The 20,191-nt window shown below is 38.0% G+C and overlaps 1 protein-coding gene across 1 annotated transcript; it reads left to right on the top strand.

Annotated features, from left to right (window-relative positions):
* The first annotated feature begins 1,278 nt into the window (after positions 1–1,278).
* On the top strand, positions 1,279–19,945 carry PGM2 (phosphoglucomutase 2). Its single transcript, XM_040556758.1, has 14 exons — positions 1,279–1,432; positions 5,480–5,647; positions 6,476–6,582; positions 6,898–6,982; positions 8,641–8,724; positions 10,219–10,412; positions 11,589–11,778; positions 12,587–12,684; positions 14,139–14,319; positions 14,446–14,539; positions 15,431–15,560; positions 18,097–18,286; positions 18,962–19,095; positions 19,343–19,945. The coding sequence occupies exons 1-14, from the start codon at positions 1,376–1,378 to the stop codon at positions 19,443–19,445; spliced, it is 1,815 nt and encodes a 604-aa protein (XP_040412692.1). The 5' UTR covers positions 1,279–1,375; the 3' UTR covers positions 19,446–19,945.
* The last annotated feature ends 246 nt before the right edge of the window (positions 19,946–20,191 follow it).

Here is a 20,191-nt window from a genome sequence, read left to right as displayed (position 1 = left end):
TGGCTCAGATGCAGACAGAGGTTGACAAAATCTAGGGAAAAGCTCTTGAACAGCAAGTGCCTTGCCCCTAAAACTCAGCAATCAGACTGCTTTCTCCATTAATACTTTGGAAAGCTGATGCCAGGTGTCATGTTATGCAAGAAAGAGGGTTCAACGTGCTCTGGGCTATTCTGTCCCAAAAAATCAAACTGGCCACGAGTTGCTGCCAAAGGTTCATTACCAAAGCGCTAGAGGAGAGCAGACAAAAGCAGTGAAGCAACAGACTTTTGTCTGCTTTCCTTTCTGCTGGGTTCAACTGATCTTTCATCTCAGACTTTTTCCAAAAGGGTATTTTAATTGATGTTTATATTGATCTCTAGTGTAGAAGGATATTCATTAACATTTTTGAAAATGATGTGTAGGATTTTTCTTGTTTGCATGCATTCTGGTAACATACTACCGAACTTTGAAAGCTTTCCAAATATCTCTACAAATTATTATTTACATCAAAATTTACAAAATTTTGTACTCATTATTCTAACTATATTTGGTCTATTTTCTTTTATTATTGGTCTTACCTGCCATTAATATCTGATTTATAGTATACATGATAACACATAGAAATCATGCATGTTTTGGCAGATAATGAGCAGATCAAACTTGACGCTGTAATTTGTAGAAAATGTATTCACAAACAAAAAGTATTCCTTAATGGGAATAACATTCACAATTAACAAGCTCTTTTCGCGAATGGGATTTTGAGTCCCATAGAGTGGGAACGGAGTTAGCAGTCGTCTCACAACACTGAGCAGGAATTCTCCGGGATATTTTTGGGTGGTATCTTGGAAGGGGCTTTGCTGGAGTCATGCTGCTGGGTGCTGTCCAAAGTCTGAGATTAAACACTAAGGAGAAAAAAAAAATAAAAAAATAAAAACAAAACCAACCAACCAACCAAACAAACAAAAAAACAGTTGCGGGTCGGTTCACTGCAGGATTCACCCCGACTTGTGCAAAACTCCTGTTTCTGGAGCATGCGGGAGTGAGCACCGGGGGGGAGCAATGGCAGCAGAGCCCCCGGGCTGCTCGCCTCCTTGCCTGCAGGCGAAGGCAGCTCTCGGCTCGCATTTCCCCTGGCTAGGGGCTCTGCCCTCCCAGACAGGCGCAGGACCCTGCCGATTTCTGTACCCAACGCACGAAAGCGCCGCTGAAAGCCCCGAGCCCTACCCCGCGGCCCTGAGCCCCCGCGACCGGGCCGAGGAAACCGCGACATGGCGGCCCTGACCCCGGCCTCGGGCGGGGCGGAGGTGGGGCGGCTCGGCCCGGCCCGGCCCCGCTGCGGAAGAGGGAAGGAGCGGGGCGGTTGAGAAGGCTGAGGCTGAGGCGGCCGGGCGGCATCATGGCTGGGGACGCGGCGCTCAGGCGGGCGGCGGAGCAGTGGCTGCTGTGGGACAAGGTGAGGGGCGCCGGGGGCCCTGCCAGGCCGGCCCGGGGCGGAGAGGGGGGTCTTGGTCTCCTGGGGGCTTGGGGAGGGAGGCGATGGGCTCCTGGGGGTTCAGGCAACGGGGATGCTGTCTGTCTGTCTGTCAGTCCCGCTGTGGGGACCCTGCCCCGGTCATAGCAGCCCCCTCTGACACAGCCTCTGCTGCACGCCTTTCTCTGCTTTCTCTCTGAATTTCCCTTCCGCGTTGTTCCTAACCTCTCCTCTTACAGGTTCCTAGACGTAAAACGCTCAAGGGGAGGATGACTTGCCGTGTTGTCTGTCTCAAAGTATTAAAACCTCCGGGTACCTCCATGTTTCCCTTTGCTCAAATGCTGTTTCCAAAAAGGCTTGCCTCGAAAGGACCAGGAGACGCAGAAGGCATCACCGTGGTAGTGGCAGCCAGCGCTTGGCGACCCTGCCTTCAGTAACGTGACGGCTGAACCTCAACCTCCACGGCGGTCTGGTGCCTTGGCACTTTCTCTCCCTTTTTCTGCTGTCGCTTTAGTACGCAGTTCATCTGTTCCTGGGAAGGTGCTTAAACTCCCTAAAACATCTCTCTGTCTGCAGTTTTAATCTGGGTAGTACTGTACACAGATGTAAAATCATCTGTTTATTTCTATGTTCTACATGTCTAAAGAAACTTTTTGCCATGGGGGTGTTTTGGAAATGCTTATGTAGCTGCTTGTTGCTGCATTTCCCACTAAGATTCAGGTCTGCATTTGCTATATGTGGTTTGCATTTTTTGTCCATATACGTGAAATTTGTTCATTTGGCTGTAGTGGAACATGTTGGCCGTTTGTCTCCCTTATATTGCTTTCAATGACTGCCCTTTATTTTTTTATCACTGTACAATACTGTATAGGTTTTGTGTAACCTACATATTTGTTTGGTAGGTGGTATTCTGCTTATTCAAGACCATTAATGAAAACAAAGTACACACACACATATATTAACAAATACTTCCAGGTTCTAAAGGCCATAATTGGAATTACTTCCAATAAGTACTGTGATACTTCGTTAAAGATTGTTTGACAGCTCTATTCCTGTTAATGATGCTGCAGTGCCATACCAGCCCTTCGTTCAGAGTTGTTAGGGTATTAGATCAGGTTCTGTGTAAATTTTTTTCAGTTTAATTGATTTTAGAGAGAACAGTCTGGTTTTAAAGGGTGCTTTATTTCAGTAAAATAACTTCTTTGACTAATGTTAATTATATTCCAGTTTTCTGCTTAATCATTTCATTTTAATTGGTTATTCCAATTATTTTGTGAAACCCTTGTGAAATTCAGCATCCCTTGAACTATCTTTACCTTTTTGAAGGTTAGCTCTTTGTTAACAGTTGCGTCTTTGATTGCAGTAATATTTGACCAGTATGCAATACCTCATTGCAGATTGCTGAAAAGTAGGAAGGTATTGTCATTCATTTCTCAGGGAGCTCCAACCGTGTTTGCATTGAGCAACAGCCTAATCTGATATAACCCTTGTCCATTCACTCTGATATAAATAAAAAAAAAAAAAAAAAAAACTTCATGGGAAGGACTGCTTTTGAATTTGAAGGGAGAAGTTAATTTTTAATGATGATAAGCTGAGTGTTTCTGCAAAAGAATAGTTTGCAAGAGCAAACCCTTACACGTGGAAATGGTCCTGCTGACTTCACTGGAGGTAACAATTACTGTGCATATTACCAGGCTCTTTTCGTCACTGTATTCATTACATAAGCATCATATTTTTCATTCATTCTATTATCAAACATAAAATTACGGATAGAAGGTAGCTTCTCTTTTTATTACAAACAAAACTTGTTTAGTCGGTAGCTGTCCCTCTACTTTAAAACCTTGAGAGGACTTTTTGCACTGAGGAAACATCTCTAGGGCTTTCATTTAGTATAAATAACTCGTATGTAACAAGGTGATGTTTAAACAAATTGCAGTAATGGGTATTAATTCTGTATTATAACACCTGCTGCTGTAGTCAGAGACAGTATTCTCATAATCTTATCCAGCTTGTTTGAGAATAGAAAAAAGAGAGAACCAAAGAGGAATGAAAAAAAGCAGCACTTCATCCTTCAGATACAATTGGGTCCTTTTATAGAGATTCTTCTGCTTTTAAAAAGTTGGTTTATTTTTGTTTGTTTGTTTGTTTTTCCCCTAACTATATACACTGGCATTATAATGCTCCTAGAGTTCTGCAAGGCTTGAAATAAAATGGGAACAACAGTATGTACAGTCAAAAAGAGGGGAGGAAAAAAAAAAAAAAAGCAGATTCTTAGGAGAACATAGCCATAAACAATTATAATAGTAATTCTGGAAAAACCCTGGGTCTATATTAAAGAGACTTGGGCTAAACTTTTACCATTATATTTTTGTAATGTTTCTGATGGGGGGGGTGGATAGCCCAAACAACTGAAGTCAAGCAACCAAGCTTTTTCTATCAAGTTATCGGAATTAAGTTGAGCCTCCTACAAGGAGGGTTCAGTTACAGCACTCCTGGGTTGGTAAATTGCTAATTCTTAAACTGGAAGTCAGTAATTCAGGGGTTCATAATTGCTTATCGCACCTGGGAAAAACAACTTTTTTCTTTAATGAGTCCAGCTTATTCTGCATTATATAGTTTGCTTAGTTGCAGCAAAGCCTTATTAGCTTTCTGAGTATTTATTTAAACTATCACGTTTGCCCTTCGGCAACAGGTGCAGTGACTGGGGCAGGAGGCATCCACAATCTGTAAGCATAATATGATGTCTAAGAAAAACATGGTTTGTTCATTAGGTGTTCAAACTGTGGTCTCAGTTTGATGCGCAGAATACTTACATGCTTTTATGAAAGTTTACTCAGATGACTGCTGTTGTGTATGTTCTTCAGCACTTTCTGGAGATGCAGGGAAAAAAATCTATTTCTGCCCAGGATGATATGCCTTCATTTGCTCTAAGCATGCCTGGGTTATCCAGGAAATAGTAAAGTCTATGAGTTTCATGAGGTCATTCGGATGACCAGAAGTCAAAGCTTATGATCATTTGGAAATAATAATCTTTGTACTCCAGTGTAAAGTGTGTGTAATCGTGCCGTGACTAACCTGCGGAGCATGCCGCCTCTTTGCATAACGCCGTTGCCTAGTGGCTGGAGTGTGCCGTCTGCCCTCTTGGCTCATCAGTTTTCAGAGAGGCAAACTAATGTTAAACTTGACAAATCCTACGTTACTGAGGTGTTGGGAAATACAAGACTACTAATTCCAGAAACAAAGAGCTGGTAATAGTTGTATCATGCAAGTAATACACCAAGAAAAGGAGGAAGACTTAGAAAAGAAACTTTTCACTGTTTATAACAAGCCTGATGAGACTGCACATCAGTGCTCTGCGCAGTCATTGTATTTAAGAATTCGGCCAAGCTTTCATATTGAGTGTTACCTTTAATATATTTTCACAAACACTACTCAGAAATATATTTTGTGTAAATTGTTACCTCTATCTTCTGACCAGTCTGTTTAGTTTTGTTACTGCTCTTTCTTGTTAGCCAACCTTCAGACAACTATATCTGTTTTTTGTTGTTTTGTTTGTTTCTAACTCACAGCACTGTGGAAGTAATATTTCTTAGTCATATTTCATAGTTAGGAGCCTATCTTATTTTCTGATAGTTTTAGAGTAATTGTGTTCTGATAACAAAAATTCTCTGAACTGCAAAGGTTGGGGTTTGTTTTAAAACAAGAAAAACTTAAGTTGACATCTTGGAAATCTTTTCACTTTCCTAATTGATATATATGCTGCTGCCAAGGCAGCATGTTTACTTAAGGAGATAAAGATAAATAAGGAATAGTTGAAATTGTACTGACTTTAAATTCAGAATATGTAGCAAAAGTTCCTGGGTTCCTGAAGTGGTGTGCAGTTTTAATACTGTAGTAATCCAGTAGAGAACATGGGGAAGAATGTCAGTTCTGTTAAGAAGCTTAAGGGTGTTTAAAAACAAACCCCACAAAATTCAGATATTTTAGAAATGCTTTTTATTTGTTTGGTTTTGTTTTTTTTATCTGCAGAATCCAAAAACTTCTGCAATAGTGAAGCAACTGCTTGCTGAAGAAAATGTGGAAGAACTACAGAAATGCTTTGGCTTGCGGATGGAATTTGGCACAGCAGGGCTCAGGGCTGCCATGGGAGCAGGAATTTCTCACATGAATGACTTGACTATTATCCAGACAACACAGGTATTGTGTTCATCATATTATCTCATTTAGCTGGGTGTATGTAGGAATGGAAGGGCCTCACAACAAGCAAATGGTCATTCTGTGGAAGTACAAGTTTTTTGTTTGTTTGTTTTTTTACTGTTCTCCCAATTTTCAGAAGTTATTTAAATAATTTTTTAGTGCTGATCGCCAAAAATATGCAGAGTGAAGCTCTTAAGCTGGTAAAATAAGTTATCTTCCAGATTTGATTTGCAATTAAATTCATACACGGCAGTTAAGCTAAGGATGAGTTAGTCCTGGCATAACAACTGCAAAACAAACCAACAAAAAAGAAGGTAGCCAGCATTCAGCTAAACTTCGTGCATGTTGTATGTAAATTTACATAAGTGCAGTGAATATGTATGAACACATGTAGGTACTAAAGTAGATCAGTCCTTAAAATTACTGCTGCCTGGACTGATTGTGCCCTAAAGAGGTGTCGTTATTAAGGATGAGATTCAATTCAGAAAGTGAAATGTTGGCCAGTTGTTCACTTCCTCATCTGAGACCTAAAAGAACTAAATCATTTCTCAAAATCTGCAGTTCAGCCTAATTGTGTTAAGTGTTTCTTTCTGGAGTTGGTTCTCATTTTTGGAAAAATGCTTAAATGCTGTCAAACATCATTATATTGATTTGAAGGGTTTTGGTACCGGTGTTTATTGGTCCTAGATGAATTGCATTGCAGTGTAGTTCAGTGAGCTGATGTGTGCTTATCTTTTTAAGATATGAACATTTTAGTGATTGTCTTTATACAATGATATATGAAATATTACGATTATGCTAATGAAGTGGATTTGTTGTTGTCTTCAGGGATTTTGCAGATACCTTGAAAAGAACTTCAGTGACCTGAAAAAGAGAGGAGTTGTGATTGGTTTTGATGCTCGTGCCCATCTTTCAAGTGGAGGTAGTAGCAAAAGGTACTTTTTAGTTACTAACTATTTTGTAGATGTCTTACATGGTTTGTTAAGGTCTTATAACTACTTCAACAATATATTCTCTTTCTCTAGAATGAATTAATTTGAGGGCTTTATAGTATTTTTGTTTTCTTAATACCGAAGCAGTTTTATAGTTGTGTTTTGTCCATTGGGAATAGGGAGTGAAAACATTTGAGTTGCATATAATATTTGGATTTATTTTTTAATTGGAGTGAGGGGAGAAAAAATTGTGAATTCTAGGAAATTAATTGGTGAGAAAAGGAATAAATTTCCACAGCTTCTTTTCTTGTTAACTAGGTTTGCAAGACTTGCTGCTAATACCTTCATCAGCCAGGGAGTTCCAGTTTATCTGTTCTCTGATATAACACCAACTCCTTTTGTGGTAGGTTTTTCTATAACATATTTATATACACACAAATTCTGTGAGATATCAAAAAATAATACATTAAGGAAAACTAGACAAATCACTTTTGACTTTTTAAGCTTAACTTCAGTTTGTTTTATGCTTGTTTATCTAGATTTGGTTTACAACATCCACAGCGGTAGACTGAAGAAGCTTAGTAGAATACCTGTGACAATGGGCCATGTTTGTATTCACTCACACTTCCAGGCATATTTCCTGTAGAAGACATCTCATAGTTTCTAGTTTAATAGAACGATAGAATATCCCAAGTTGGAAGGGACCCACCAGGATCATTGAGTCCACCTCCTGGCTTCATACAGGACCACCCAAAAATCAGACCATGTGTCTGATAGCACTGTCCAAATGCTTCTTGAACTCCGAGAGACTCGGTGCCGTGACCACTGCCCTGGGCAACCTGTCCCAGTGCCCAACCACCCTCTGGGTGCAGAACCTTTTCCTGACACCCAGCCTGACCCTCCCCTGTCCCAGCTCCAGGCCATTCCCTCGGGTCCTGTCGCTGTCCCCAGAGAGCAGAGCTCAGCGCCTGCCCCTCCACTCCCCTCGTGAGGAAGCTGTAGAGCTAGATGCTGGGGGAGTCTGAAGTCTGACTGAAACTAAGAAGTTTGAAACTTCTGAAACTTTGAAGTTTAGTTCATGATTTTCTTTTTTCTTTTTTAGGATATTGAATCCACGGTAGCTTTCTGAAAATACAGGTTGTTAAGATTGCAGTGACATTATGCCAGAAGTTACTGAATGTGTCTGCACGTACACAGGTGTAAATTAGGTGTAAATTAGACATCTAGGTGTACGTTACACTAAGGGTCAGTGCTCTAGAATAATGGAGAAAAACTTACTGTTACACTAGGTGCAACAGTTTCTCCTCTGATAACAGTTGCTCCAGTGAATGCTGGAAACAGAGCATAGAGGGTTGAAGACTTTGTGTATAGCATTCTTGTGTTGATACAAATTCTGGTAGATACAGTGCCAGATTCTTTGTGGAACAGCTTAAAGCAGTGTTGCAAGAACTACAGTTGATCTTATTTGCTATTAAATAGAGAGCCAGAAGTGAATTCGAACTGGACCTTCGGTCACAAATAATGCTTTATTTATGTTATTCACTCCATCTGTTTTGGATTAATTTAGAATAGCTCTCTCCTAAACAATTTTCTTCTACACCATGATGGAGTAGTTGCTCAGAGGCCTGCTCTCAACAGAAGGTATGGATGAGAACGCTGCAGTTTTCATTCTCTCTACCGTACACAGAGTTCTGTCATTACGTCACCAAACATTTACACTCCTACAGACCTGAGGTATCTCAAGTCATTCTGCAGCAGGCAACACATGCATTCAGCTTCCCTCTATCAAAACGCTACTTTAGTGAGCCACAAAGTATCTGAAACAGTGCTAAATATATATAATATATATTAATGGAAAGAAGCACAAGAAGTGGCAAGGACTAAGGTTGTTCCACACTAGTGGATCAAGTACTGCTTAGCTTCTGCTTTAGGGAGTCAGTCTGTAGAAATAATATCCTGACCTTTTTATTTAGCAGTATGGAAGTATTCTCATAAGAATGAGAATAAAACCTCCTATAATATTTTTCATATTCAACTTCAGTTAACCTTTTCTTGTTACAGCCATATACAGTAACCCATCTGAAGCTTTGTGCTGGAATTATGGTTACGGCTTCCCACAATCCAAAACAAGATAATGGTTACAAGGTAAACCTGTATGATCTATTTTCTGGATTTTGGTTGCTTTTTAATAATTTTTTCCATGTAGAGACACTAATACTATTGTGTATAGTTCCTATCATGTTATCAACCAAACAAATAGGTAGTTTGATTCTTGAGATCTCTGATCTAGACATATGTATTGAGAGCTAGTAGTGAGTAATAACACAATATCTTACTTAGCTTTAAAAAGCAGAAAGGTCAGTATAGTTTTGGAACTTTTGGACCACTTTAAATGACCTCTTTTCAAAAAACATTGGTCCTTTCTCCAATTTATGATTTTAAAAAGATGTCTTTACCTTTACAAATACAAATAATAAAATATGTTGAACACAATGAGTTGCTTGTACAAATCATTTTGATTGAATTCCATTAATTTCATGTAATGTATTTTTGTTTTGCTAAATTACGCAATTATCAGTGTGCCTTTTTTTTTGTATTTCAAGAAACAAATGACGGAAGTCTGTTTTTCACTAAAAAAAACATGGCTGAGTTGCATGTCTGCCAATCACTTAGCTGAACTAGTCATATACAGGCTGTGTTAAGAACACAAAAATGGAGGTTAGGAAATCTTTTTTGTCTTTTTATTAGAAAAAGAAGCTATTAACAGGGAGGATTTCTTGCTGCCTGTTGCTTCAGAACTTCTTGTCTTGTTGTTTGAATTGCTCTTTTTTAATGTTTCATGTATTCTTTTTGATAGCTTTTTCACATCCATTTGGATATTTTATCAATTACTTTTTAAAATAACTTCATTTTTGTTGATGTTTTTTGTTATTTGAGCTACATGTATACATGACCCAGATGCTGTTAGGTATCTTTCCTTAAATCTGCAGTTTGTAAACCATCAGTAGGAGGAACTGTGCAAACAACTGCCAAAAATCAAAACATAATTCTGTTTATACATAAAACATAAAGCCTGCTGTTGGATGTGTAGGCGATTAACAAAAACAACAGAGGACTAAAGTAATGAACATCTTGAAACTTAATTGAATTTGTGCTTGCTGTTGTGGCAAGGCTGCTGCAGTAGGCAGCTACAAGGTTTTGTGCCTTTCTCTTTAATGTTTTTTGTGATAAGTGCATTTCATTGACACTTATTTTCTCTAAAGAATTCTTTTACATATAACAATTATATCTCAAAATCATGTGGAAAGTATCTGAAATATCATGGGGAATTCAATATCATCAATTCCAAGGCTAGCAGCCAGACTGATATTTGAATCTTCTCAGTAAATGAGCTGAGCCTCGTTTTGTGTTTCATTATCAACTTCAATATGCTCTGATGAAATATAATAGCTTTTTTTTGTAGAATAAAAATGGGGTTTGAGAGGAAACACTGGGAATATGAACAGAGTAATATTCTGGGTATACTTTAGTTGAATTTACTGTAATATCCTATCAAATACATCTTAGCCAACAGAAAATTGCAAAGCTATCCTACATTATTAACGACCAAAATACTCTCTTACCACGTTTATCATTTAGGTTTATTGGGAAAATGGTGCTCAGATCATTTCCCCTCACGACAAAGGAATTTCTCAGGCTATTGAGGAGAATCAAGAGCCATGGCCTCAGGCTTGGGATGATAAACTAATTGACAGCAGCGTGCTACTTCATGACCCGTATGCCACTGTTAATAAGGAATACTTCAAAGACATACAGAAACAGTGCTTTCACAGGTAACTGATGTTAACTCTGCTAAGGTACGGGATTTTTCATCTGGTATGTCAGCATGGCAGTTTAAATTGATCAAACTCAGGGCAGCCACAATTCTGTTGTGTTTTTCAGTTCTGTCTGTGCATTCCTGTGATCTTTTGCAGTAGTACTGGCAGTGGCATGGTGACATAGCAAGCAAGTTAATGAAGTTGTTCTGGCAGAAATCTAACCCAGCAGAAGTTAGTTTCTGATTATATTTTCTCCCTGGACTAGTGTGGCCATGCATCAGCCAAATGCTGCTGGAAGATTGGGACTATTCTGTGCAGCTAGAGGCAAGCTAAGGGTTGCCACTGACTATCCAGTTTAATGCTGTTGAATCACGGCCTTAAAATGAACTGTTAAGAGAGGAGGTGACCCAGGCTTTTCAGACAGTTTTGACAGAAGATCTTGCTCTATAATTCTAGCCTTGCATGTGCTCCTGGTAACCTCGGAAGCCTTGCACCAGTGTATTGCTGTCACTTGCTCAGCATAAACTTCACCTAACGAAATGAAGTGGATGTTTCTCTTCGTGATTATCAGGTAGAATCAATTTGTGGGTTAGATAAGCAACAGCCTGTTAATCTGCCTACTTGCATCAAAATTTTAACTACCAGTAGTCACTAGTAACTGGTTAAAAGCTAAGTCAATGTTACTAGAAAGGCAGGCCTAAGTGAGAAAAAAGGCTGCTTTTTTTTTCTGAATAGGAGTTAAATGTCTCAGGAGTTTGAATGTCTTTACATGTCTCACATTTTTAGCAATGTAATCTATAAAAATGAATGAGCTCAAATGAGACATGCTCTTCTAGGTTTACTGTGTTCAGTCTTTGGAGATGGCTTAAATGCCAGAGTCGGGGATGTAGAGTCTTACTAGTCAGTTGTATTTGTTTTCCACTCACCTCCTTTGAGGTGTATGGAGTGTACTATCTTTTTTATTCCAGTGGTTTCCATGTACCAGAACATTAGATATCTACAATAACTTGCAGAGCTGAAAAATGTGGCTAAACCAATTTTGAAGCCATTACCTTTAAAAAGCAACCTCCTTTAGTTTTTCATGTTAACAGTGCTATAGAATAACGAGTCACATCAGTTCCCAAACATAGTGAATTTTCATGTAGAATATTCTGCCATATTCAAGTTTAATTTTAATCTGTTTTATTTCAGGAATATCAACAAGGAAACAAACTTGAAATTTGTTCATACTTCCGTGCATGGTGTAGGTCATAAATTTGTGCAGTTGGCCTTCAAGGCATTTGACCTTAGACCTCCTTTTGCTGTTCCGGAGCAGAAGGATCCTGATCCAGAATTTCCCACAGTGAAGTATCCAAATCCTGAAGAAGGCAAAGGTGTTCTGGTAAATATATATATATTACTTATTAATATTTATAAATATATATATACATTAATAGTTACAAAGTCTGTCAAGCAACTTGCCTGTCTCCCTTCTGCCAGCAGTCATGGTTATAAATATTGGTTAAAAATCTATTTTATTTCTGTTTTTATATCTTTACGTTTATCAAGGATTTTGTTTGTATCATTTCATTAAAATTCATAACTCTCTTTGAACCAGTCAGGTAATAATTAGCTGTAACTTTAAACTGTCCTTTGTTCTGCTATCAGAATATACAGCATCTGCACACAGAGCAAAGTAATACAGTTCCTTTTAAAAATAAATAAATAAAAAGAAAAGATCTTTACCCCCCCATTTTGGAAAGCTTCTAGTTTACATCTGAAATACAAAGACTAAATTGTTCTCAAACCACAGTGGCAATCCTGATCATTACGAGGCTGGAATTTCTGATATGAGTATGATCATTTTATTATTAAAGACCCTATTGAATATAATTACCTTTCGAATCAGGCTACAAAAGTGGAAAGATGTCGGTGGCTACAAAAGTGGAAAGATGTCGGTGAAGTTAAATATCCTGCTCATGCTCAACTGTTGCCAGGCTTATATCCTGTGAATTGGTTAAATGTAAATGAAGTGGTTGGGGTAGTGTCTTTTTTGTTGTTGTTGTTTTGTTTGTTTGTAGACACACATCATGACTTCGGGTGTTTGAGATTAAATAAACCAGCAAAGTTTATTTAAAGTCTGTAAAGAAAGCAAAAATGTTATTTGGGAGTATTAATGCTTCTCTGATGTTGCTTATCATTGTTTCCAGACGTTATCTTTTGCTTTGGCTGAAAAAGATGGGGCAAAAATCATTTTAGCAAATGATCCAGATGCTGATCGACTTGCAGTGGCTGAGAAACAGGAAAGGTATGGTAACAAATAAATGCAAACCATTTTGGACTTAAAGGTCAGACAGATTTGAGGTATTCTGGCTACCTGGGTTGCAGAATAGTCACAGTAGTCTTTTTTCTTTGGACTAAGACACAGAAATATGTAGTATGAATGAACTCATTCTTTTTTACACACGAGAAAGAGAGATAAAATCATGGCAACAGTCCTTGGTACCCAAAACATGAAATGGTTTCTTGAAAGGTATCTTCAGTGATTGCATAACTGATTTCAGGCTCAAATATTTGTCATCCACAAATTCCAAAAGCCCAGGAGAAGGGGACAGTGCAAGTATCCATTTTGCTCACCAGATAACCTGTTTTCATCTGGTACCACCTTCAAAGATGGCAGTGTTTCTTTCACGTTTTTTTTTTGGTTTGTTTCCATATTTTAGCTGGAATATCCTTGGTTTTGGCCTCAGTTGGCAATTCAGCATTGAGGAAGATACATAAAAAGCTTTAGTTTGTTCTGGTTATGATGGGTTTAAAAAAATGGAAAACCACTCATTTATTTATTTATTTATTATTTTGTCTAAAAACATAGCTACCAGAGACTTGGTGGGGTTCTTAAGTTTATTGTAATTACCACAATTGAAAGTATGGTGCTTTCATTCAACTGCCTCTTTGCTAGTTGTTTAGCAAGCCTTAATTGTCACCTAACTTTTGGTCCTGCGTCGTTTTCAAATTCCACTGCAGCTATTCGTACACTAATCATATACAAATGTAGGCTTCCATAGTATCTGTATGTCTGCTTTGACACAAACTCCTGCTAGAGCACGTTTTCTCAGCTCTCTTAGGCTAATTGTTACCGTGCATTGCTTAGTGCCTGATGGCATCAATAAATGCAGGAGACTGAGTCTGGTTCTCTTTCATGACAGGTACTGTTTCTGTAGGTATTCATTTTTGCCAATTTGACAGTTCCTCTGTCCCCTTTCATGTTTGGGATTTTTGGGCAATTTTGCTATCTGTTTTTTCCTTTTTTTCCTTCAATTTTTCTTGCTCTAACAATGGGTCAGTTTTAATGTATATATTTTTAAACTATTTGATTTTTTTTTTCCAATTTTCCTTAATGACAGATCTATGTATTTGTTACCAAGTCGACGAAAACTACTGATTGTTTGAGAATTGTATTTTCACGTCTGTGCCATTGATTTTTCTAATTTGTATCTACTGGCTTTTTTTTTATTTATTTAAAATACGCTGGAAATATCACTTTCATCTTTGGATAAATTCATAAGCTGATACGTATGACTGAGGAGGAATATAACTTCAGAATTCTTTGGGGAAGATTTTTTTTTTTTCTTAATGGATACAAAATGTCATGTTACTGTTATTTGGAATTAAAATGTGGTGGGTTTATTTGCTAGTATTCATGTATGATTTTTTCCAGTACTGTCCTTTGAATTCATATACTTTTTTTCTTTTTTTCTCCAGTGGTGAATGGAAGGTGTTTTCTGGAAATGAACTGGGAGCTCTTTTGGGATGGTGGATCTTCACTTGCTGGAAAAATCAGAATAGGGATTCTTGTGCCATCAAAGATGTCTACATGTTATCTAGTACAGTTTCTTCCAAAATCCTGAGAGCAATTGCACTAAAGGAAGGTTTTCACTTTGAGGTAAGCTGTTACAAGTTTATTCTATATCTTTTTATTTGCTTTCCTACACAGTGTTTTGTGTCCTCTATCTCTGTCAAACATTGCTTTTATTTTTAACGTGTTTTTTTTTCTTCCTCACTGCTGTAGGAAACACTGACAGGTTTTAAGTGGATGGGGAACCGTGCCAAGCAGCTCATGGATCAGGGAAAAGCTGTTCTTTTTGCATTTGAAGAGGCTATAGGTATGAAAGAGAATATTGCGTTCTAGAATCCTGTAAAATAGTGAAAGTGGACTACTGCCAAAAATAGCTGCGTAGCCAAATGGCCTCAACTTAATAGGAGTAATTGATATCATCCATTTGGCTGATTGATATTACTAGTATGCAGTCCTAATCTCTGTTTAGCACCAAGTATGGTGATGCAAACTAGGTGGATATATTTTCGGTAATGGCTATGTAGACTTGGACTGCAAATTCCCTACAAGCTATTTAAAAACAAACAAAAAAACCAACCACATTTCTTTAAATTTCAAGTTGAGTATGTGTAGCTGACACTTAAGTTTAAACATGAAAGTAAAAACTCCTCCAAACAATACCTGTAAACTGGAAAGACATGGATAAAAGCTATTAGTATGTGAGACAGGTTGTAAAGATGTAATACAATTTCTTAAGTATCTCAGTGCCTGAAAATCAGAGGAAATGTGACTACCTCATGGATAATTCCCAGTGTTAACATATGCTACTATGTAAGGGTACTCACATTTAAGAGAAAGCGCCATACTTGCATTTTTGCTATAGTGTGCATTTCTTTTTATGAGAGTTCCAAAAGTACTCAGGAGCACGTGGCACAGATAAGATACAAATAAGTGCTGAAAATTCATTAAATACTTTGATTATTGAAATTAACGCTAATTAGAAGGTAAACAATTTTCAAATCCTAGGCTATGCTGAAAAAATTTTTGGTTTAATTCTAAAATGTGTGTAGTATGGCAATATACATTTTTCCTTTGAACAATGTCCCCTCTTACGTTCCCCTCCTCCACCAGTGCTACTTCTGTATCCCATACTATCTACTTTCCTTATAAAAATCAATCAAATATATAAATAATATATATTAAATTTTCCTTTGTTTAGGATATATGTGCTGTCCTGCTGTTCTGGACAAAGATGGTGTCAGCGCTGCTGTTATAACTGCAGAGATGGCTAGTTTTTTGGCAACCAGGAATATGTCTTTGTCTCAGCAGCTGAAAGCAGTCTATGATGAGTGAGTTTGATTATAATTGTCTAATAACCAGATTTTCTCCATGACACATACATTGGTTAACAGGACTTGATAGTAACCTACTGTACATGAAGAAACAGTAGTACAGGAATATGGTAACAGTGATCTAGAAAGCTCTCCTGTGTCATGGGTATGAATACACATATGACTTGTTTTTATGTAGTTTTAAGTTATTAAAAGAATTACTTTTCTAATTCCTAATCTGTTAATGAGATTTTTCATAGCATTTTTGCTTGTTTTTTTCTGAAGGGTTTCCTCTATTTGAGAAGTTCTGCTCTTGGGCTCTTTCTTGTACAAAAGACTGGAGTTTTTTGTCTGTTTTCTTTTGTTTTCCCCAGTAGTATTGTTGCACTGTGGAACTCATAGTGCTTCTTGCTGCTTAAACATACTAGATGTACAAAAACATTAACAGCAGAGTGTGCCTAAGTAGCTCTGGCATATTTATGTTACCCATTGAAACCAGCTTGTTTCTGTTCTGCTTGCAGGGCTATTGGTGATTAAATTAATTCTAGGTGGCGGTATAGCTATACTATATCATTCTGTCTTTCATTTTTGGATCAATGGTATATGTTGGTTTGGCTTTCTGCTCCTGAATACTGATATTTGAGCTGATTCAGCTGAAGTTCTATAACTGATTCTATTTGTTGTATCCAGCTGGATGTCCCTCAGAGAGCTTTCAATATTAGGTGCTACTCCTTGTTGTAATATATTCTAGGACCTGCAGAAATCAATAGCTGAGATGGTTTGGGGATTTCATGGGGCAGGGCATGTTTCTTACGAGGTTTTGGGGTTTGTAGTTACAAAGGAAGGAGCAGCACAGGCTGGTGGATATTTTCCACCTCTTTATGTCTGGTAGCATCACTAACAATGCTTTGGTGGAACCTGAAGAAAGAGTCATGGAAAACTCTAGCCTTTGTGCTGCTTGTTTCACCAGTCCTCAGAGCTCTCACTTGTGTGCAGTACTAGACAAGCTTGTTTTATCAACCGGTCAAGAAGGAATCGGGTGGCAAAACCAATGCATGAATTGTGGAATTTATCAGCTGTTGTACATGGTAGTTTAGGTGGGTTCATGAAACAGTAAGACAAACACATGGAAGAGAAAATCATGCCTAGAGCTGCAAATACAGTATCTGACTTGGGAATTCCCTTAACTGCTAGTTGCTCTAGACACTCTGACGTGCTCTTTTAAATGCTCATTCAGTAAACAAACACCTGCTTCAGCTTGCCTTCAGAATCAGAAAATGTAGCTGAGTGGAACTTAGCAATGCCACAGTGCCGCTGTATTAATAGCCACTGAAGAGGCCTCTGAAAGTCATAGCTTATTTAGCGTAAAAGCAGCCTGCAGATGCACCTCAGAGTGAGACTGTTCATGTCAATGTGCATGGCCACTATTCATGGAAAAGCTACAGATCAGAAAACAAGTCTGTCTTCTTAACAGATGCTTGGTAACTGTGGGGCTTTTCTTGTCTTGCTTTGGGGTTATTTTTGTTTGCTTGTTTTTGTGGCCAGTATAGTGTTCCACTTTTCTACTCCTTTACTTCTTTTTTTCCTGGTCAGGATTGTCTTGTGAACTGCTGTTGAAGCAGAAGAAACTCTACTCTGTATTTTGGAGGTATAGTACGGGGATCTGTTCTCATTGTTACCTCTCAAAGCCAAGGTAGATCAGGAAAAGGACACAGTCCTAACAGGTTCGTTACTTCTTTCAAATGTAGGATAGGCTTTTTTAATTCCCTTGCTGGATTCTCAAGACTGATTTAACAACTATTGACATTCAAGATTTCCATTTAGGTATAAATGTGTTGCTACTTTAAAAGCTTTCCAGATTTCTAGCATGAACATCCTAGTGTTAGCGAAAGCTTCTGCCCTTCAGACTTTCCCTGGCACCAAGGATACTCTACAACTATTCATCTTTAGGAAAAGTTCACTTAAAGCAGCAGCCCAGGCTTGTATGCTTTCCAATAACGTGCTGTTTTGAAAAGTCTGTATTATCAGGCAACTTGTTTTTAATGCAGATTCTGCATCATACCATCTGGCAGCAAATAGATAACATAAAGAGGTGATGTTCGGGAACAGTTTAGTTCAATAGAAAGACTTTAATGGGAGAGCAGCCTCTGAAGTTGGATTGGGAAAAGGTCTGGAATTACTTTTACTCAGAAGAGGTCAGCTAGCATCCAGTCAAGGGACCTATTTAGACATATTCGTTTCTCTTCCTGTGGTGTTTAGATCTTCTCAAGGCAATAATGGCATCTTTTTTTTTCCTTCTGATTTCAAAGTAAATTTTCTCATTTTCGATCATTAAGGAAATTTCTGTGCAGAGACCTTTCCCTCTTAAAGTGTGTAAAATAGGGCTATTAGGGCGTCAAAGCCTTTTAAAAAGTGTAACGGGGTGAAGTTATGCTACAGCTGCGTGACCATGAGTATAGATTCTTGCTTTATAGAGCATATATTCTAATGAATGTTGGTTTGTCTTTAGTTATTAGTTATATGACTAATATTCATTAGTATCATGTCTTCACAGATACGGCCTCCATATTACCAAAGCTTCATATTTCATCTGTCACGATCCTAAAGTGATTCAACAGCTTTTTGACAACCTCAGGAATTATGATGGAGAAAACACATACCCAAAATCTTGTGGTAGATTTAAAGTTTCTGGAATAAGGGATCTAACTACTGGGTATGACAGCAGCCAGCCAGATCAAAAAGCTGTAAGTGCATTTTTATTACACACAATCATGTGTATGTATGTGCAAACACATCTGAAAATATTCTACAGAGAAATACTCTAAAACACATTATGTTCAATGTTGAGTCTAAGATGAGTTAGGTTTGGGATGATTGTTTTGTTTTAGTGGGGAATAAATCAAGGTTGATTTCTTTTTTCCTTTCTTTTCTTTTTCTTCCTTCTCTCTCTCCCCATCTCCCCTCTTTCTCTACTCTCCAAGGTGGCAGTCTGTAGAGGGAGGGAGGAGGATCTTGCTGTAGTGCCGCAGCAGTCTTAAGTTAATTTATTGTAAGTGTAAGCTAGACAGTCTACTGAGATGTGGTTTGGGGTTCCTCAGCCTTCCATGAGCCATGTTTCTTTTTCCTCCTGGGGAAGCTCATCATAGAGCAATTCCTGTTTGCAGCTAAAATGTTGACTAGAGTTGATGTAAGCTACCCAGCAGTGATATTTAGCAGCAGTTTTACTACCAGATTGAGGGTAAAGCTGTCATTTGCCTGTTGTGGTCACAAGACCACAATGCTGAAGAAAATGGAACAAAACTTAATTTTAGCTGATGCATTAGTTATATGACATCAGGTCATGGGTTTTGTTTTGAAGTCAGTATAGTCCCTTTCTAAATGTTAAATATATATAAATATATTCTTCTTACTATTTCTAGATACTTCCCACTAGTAAAAGTAGCCAAATGATTACATTCACTTTTGCTAATGGAGGAGTGGCCACGATGCGAACCAGTGGGACAGAACCCAAAATCAAATACTATTCTGAACTTTGTGCACCTCCTGGAAACAGGTATTGTCACTTACAGGGGTAAATGCTGTGCAGTAGGGGCTGAGTGGTTTTTCTGTATTGCTTTGGTGGGGAAAGGGCTATTCATTATTGAATACTACTCCTGTAGTCACTTCAAGAACTCAAGTATATATACTTTTATCATTGATAGAAAATGTTTGTCTAAAACAATATATCAGGCTGTAAATGTTCTTTTTAGCTTCTCTACTCTGACAACGTTTTCTGTATTTGTGTGGATTTCATTTTTTAGTGACGTCGAGCAATTGAAGAAGGAACTAGATGAACTGGTCAATGCTCTTGAAAAACACTTCTTTCAACCAGAAAAAAATAATCTTCAGCGAAAGACTGAGTAAAATAGAAAAAAATACTACCATAGTGGGTTTTTTTTTGGCAGTGTTAGAAATGCATTATTTAAGAAGTAAGGATATTTAGGACCAAATATCTGAGAACACAGACTAAGACTTCTGCTCTTGTTAAGATTCATTCTGCATACTCTTGGATGTAGTATCTTGTTTTGGAGGGGAAGCATGTCTACCCTTGAAGGACCAAAAAAAAGCCAGTCAGCTTATGAACAAAAAGTTGTCTCTGAATGTATTTCAAACAATACTTGTTTAATTAAATACTCTAAGTAATATCTTGATTTCTGAAATGCAGCCTGTTTTGGGGGAACTTTTATTTCTTTTATATGTGTGTAATCTTATGCAACTCTGTCTAGGTTTAGATTTGTAAAGCAAGTGCTCCTGTTAATAAGACCTGAAAGCCTGTGGTGAAACTTTGGAAAAGTTGGGGCAGTTGTTTCAGAAATAGTGGTCTTCAGACAGAGTTTTCTGCCCAAATAAACAAGGAAGTCACATGAATTCACTGGAAAGCTTCTGTTTGCTGTGGGACTACATATCAAACTCCAGGTTGGAGATGCTAAGTGTGCTAAACTTTTCTTCCTTAGAAGTGCAAAATACACCTTTCAATACCATGAACATTTTAAGACAGAATGTATCTGCATACAGCACCTTTCCGTTGCCTCATTGATCTAAGCACAATTCATTCAACGCATACCCCAGTGTCAGGTCCTGTCCTGCTGTATGCTACATGACTTGCTGTA

Source organism: Cygnus olor, chromosome 4 (assembly GCF_009769625.2).
Source record: "Cygnus olor isolate bCygOlo1 chromosome 4, bCygOlo1.pri.v2, whole genome shotgun sequence".
Lineage (NCBI taxonomy): Eukaryota > Metazoa > Chordata > Aves > Anseriformes > Anatidae > Cygnus > Cygnus olor.
Note: the sequence above shows the minus strand (reverse complement) of the source record. Positions and strands in the feature narration are given on the sequence as shown.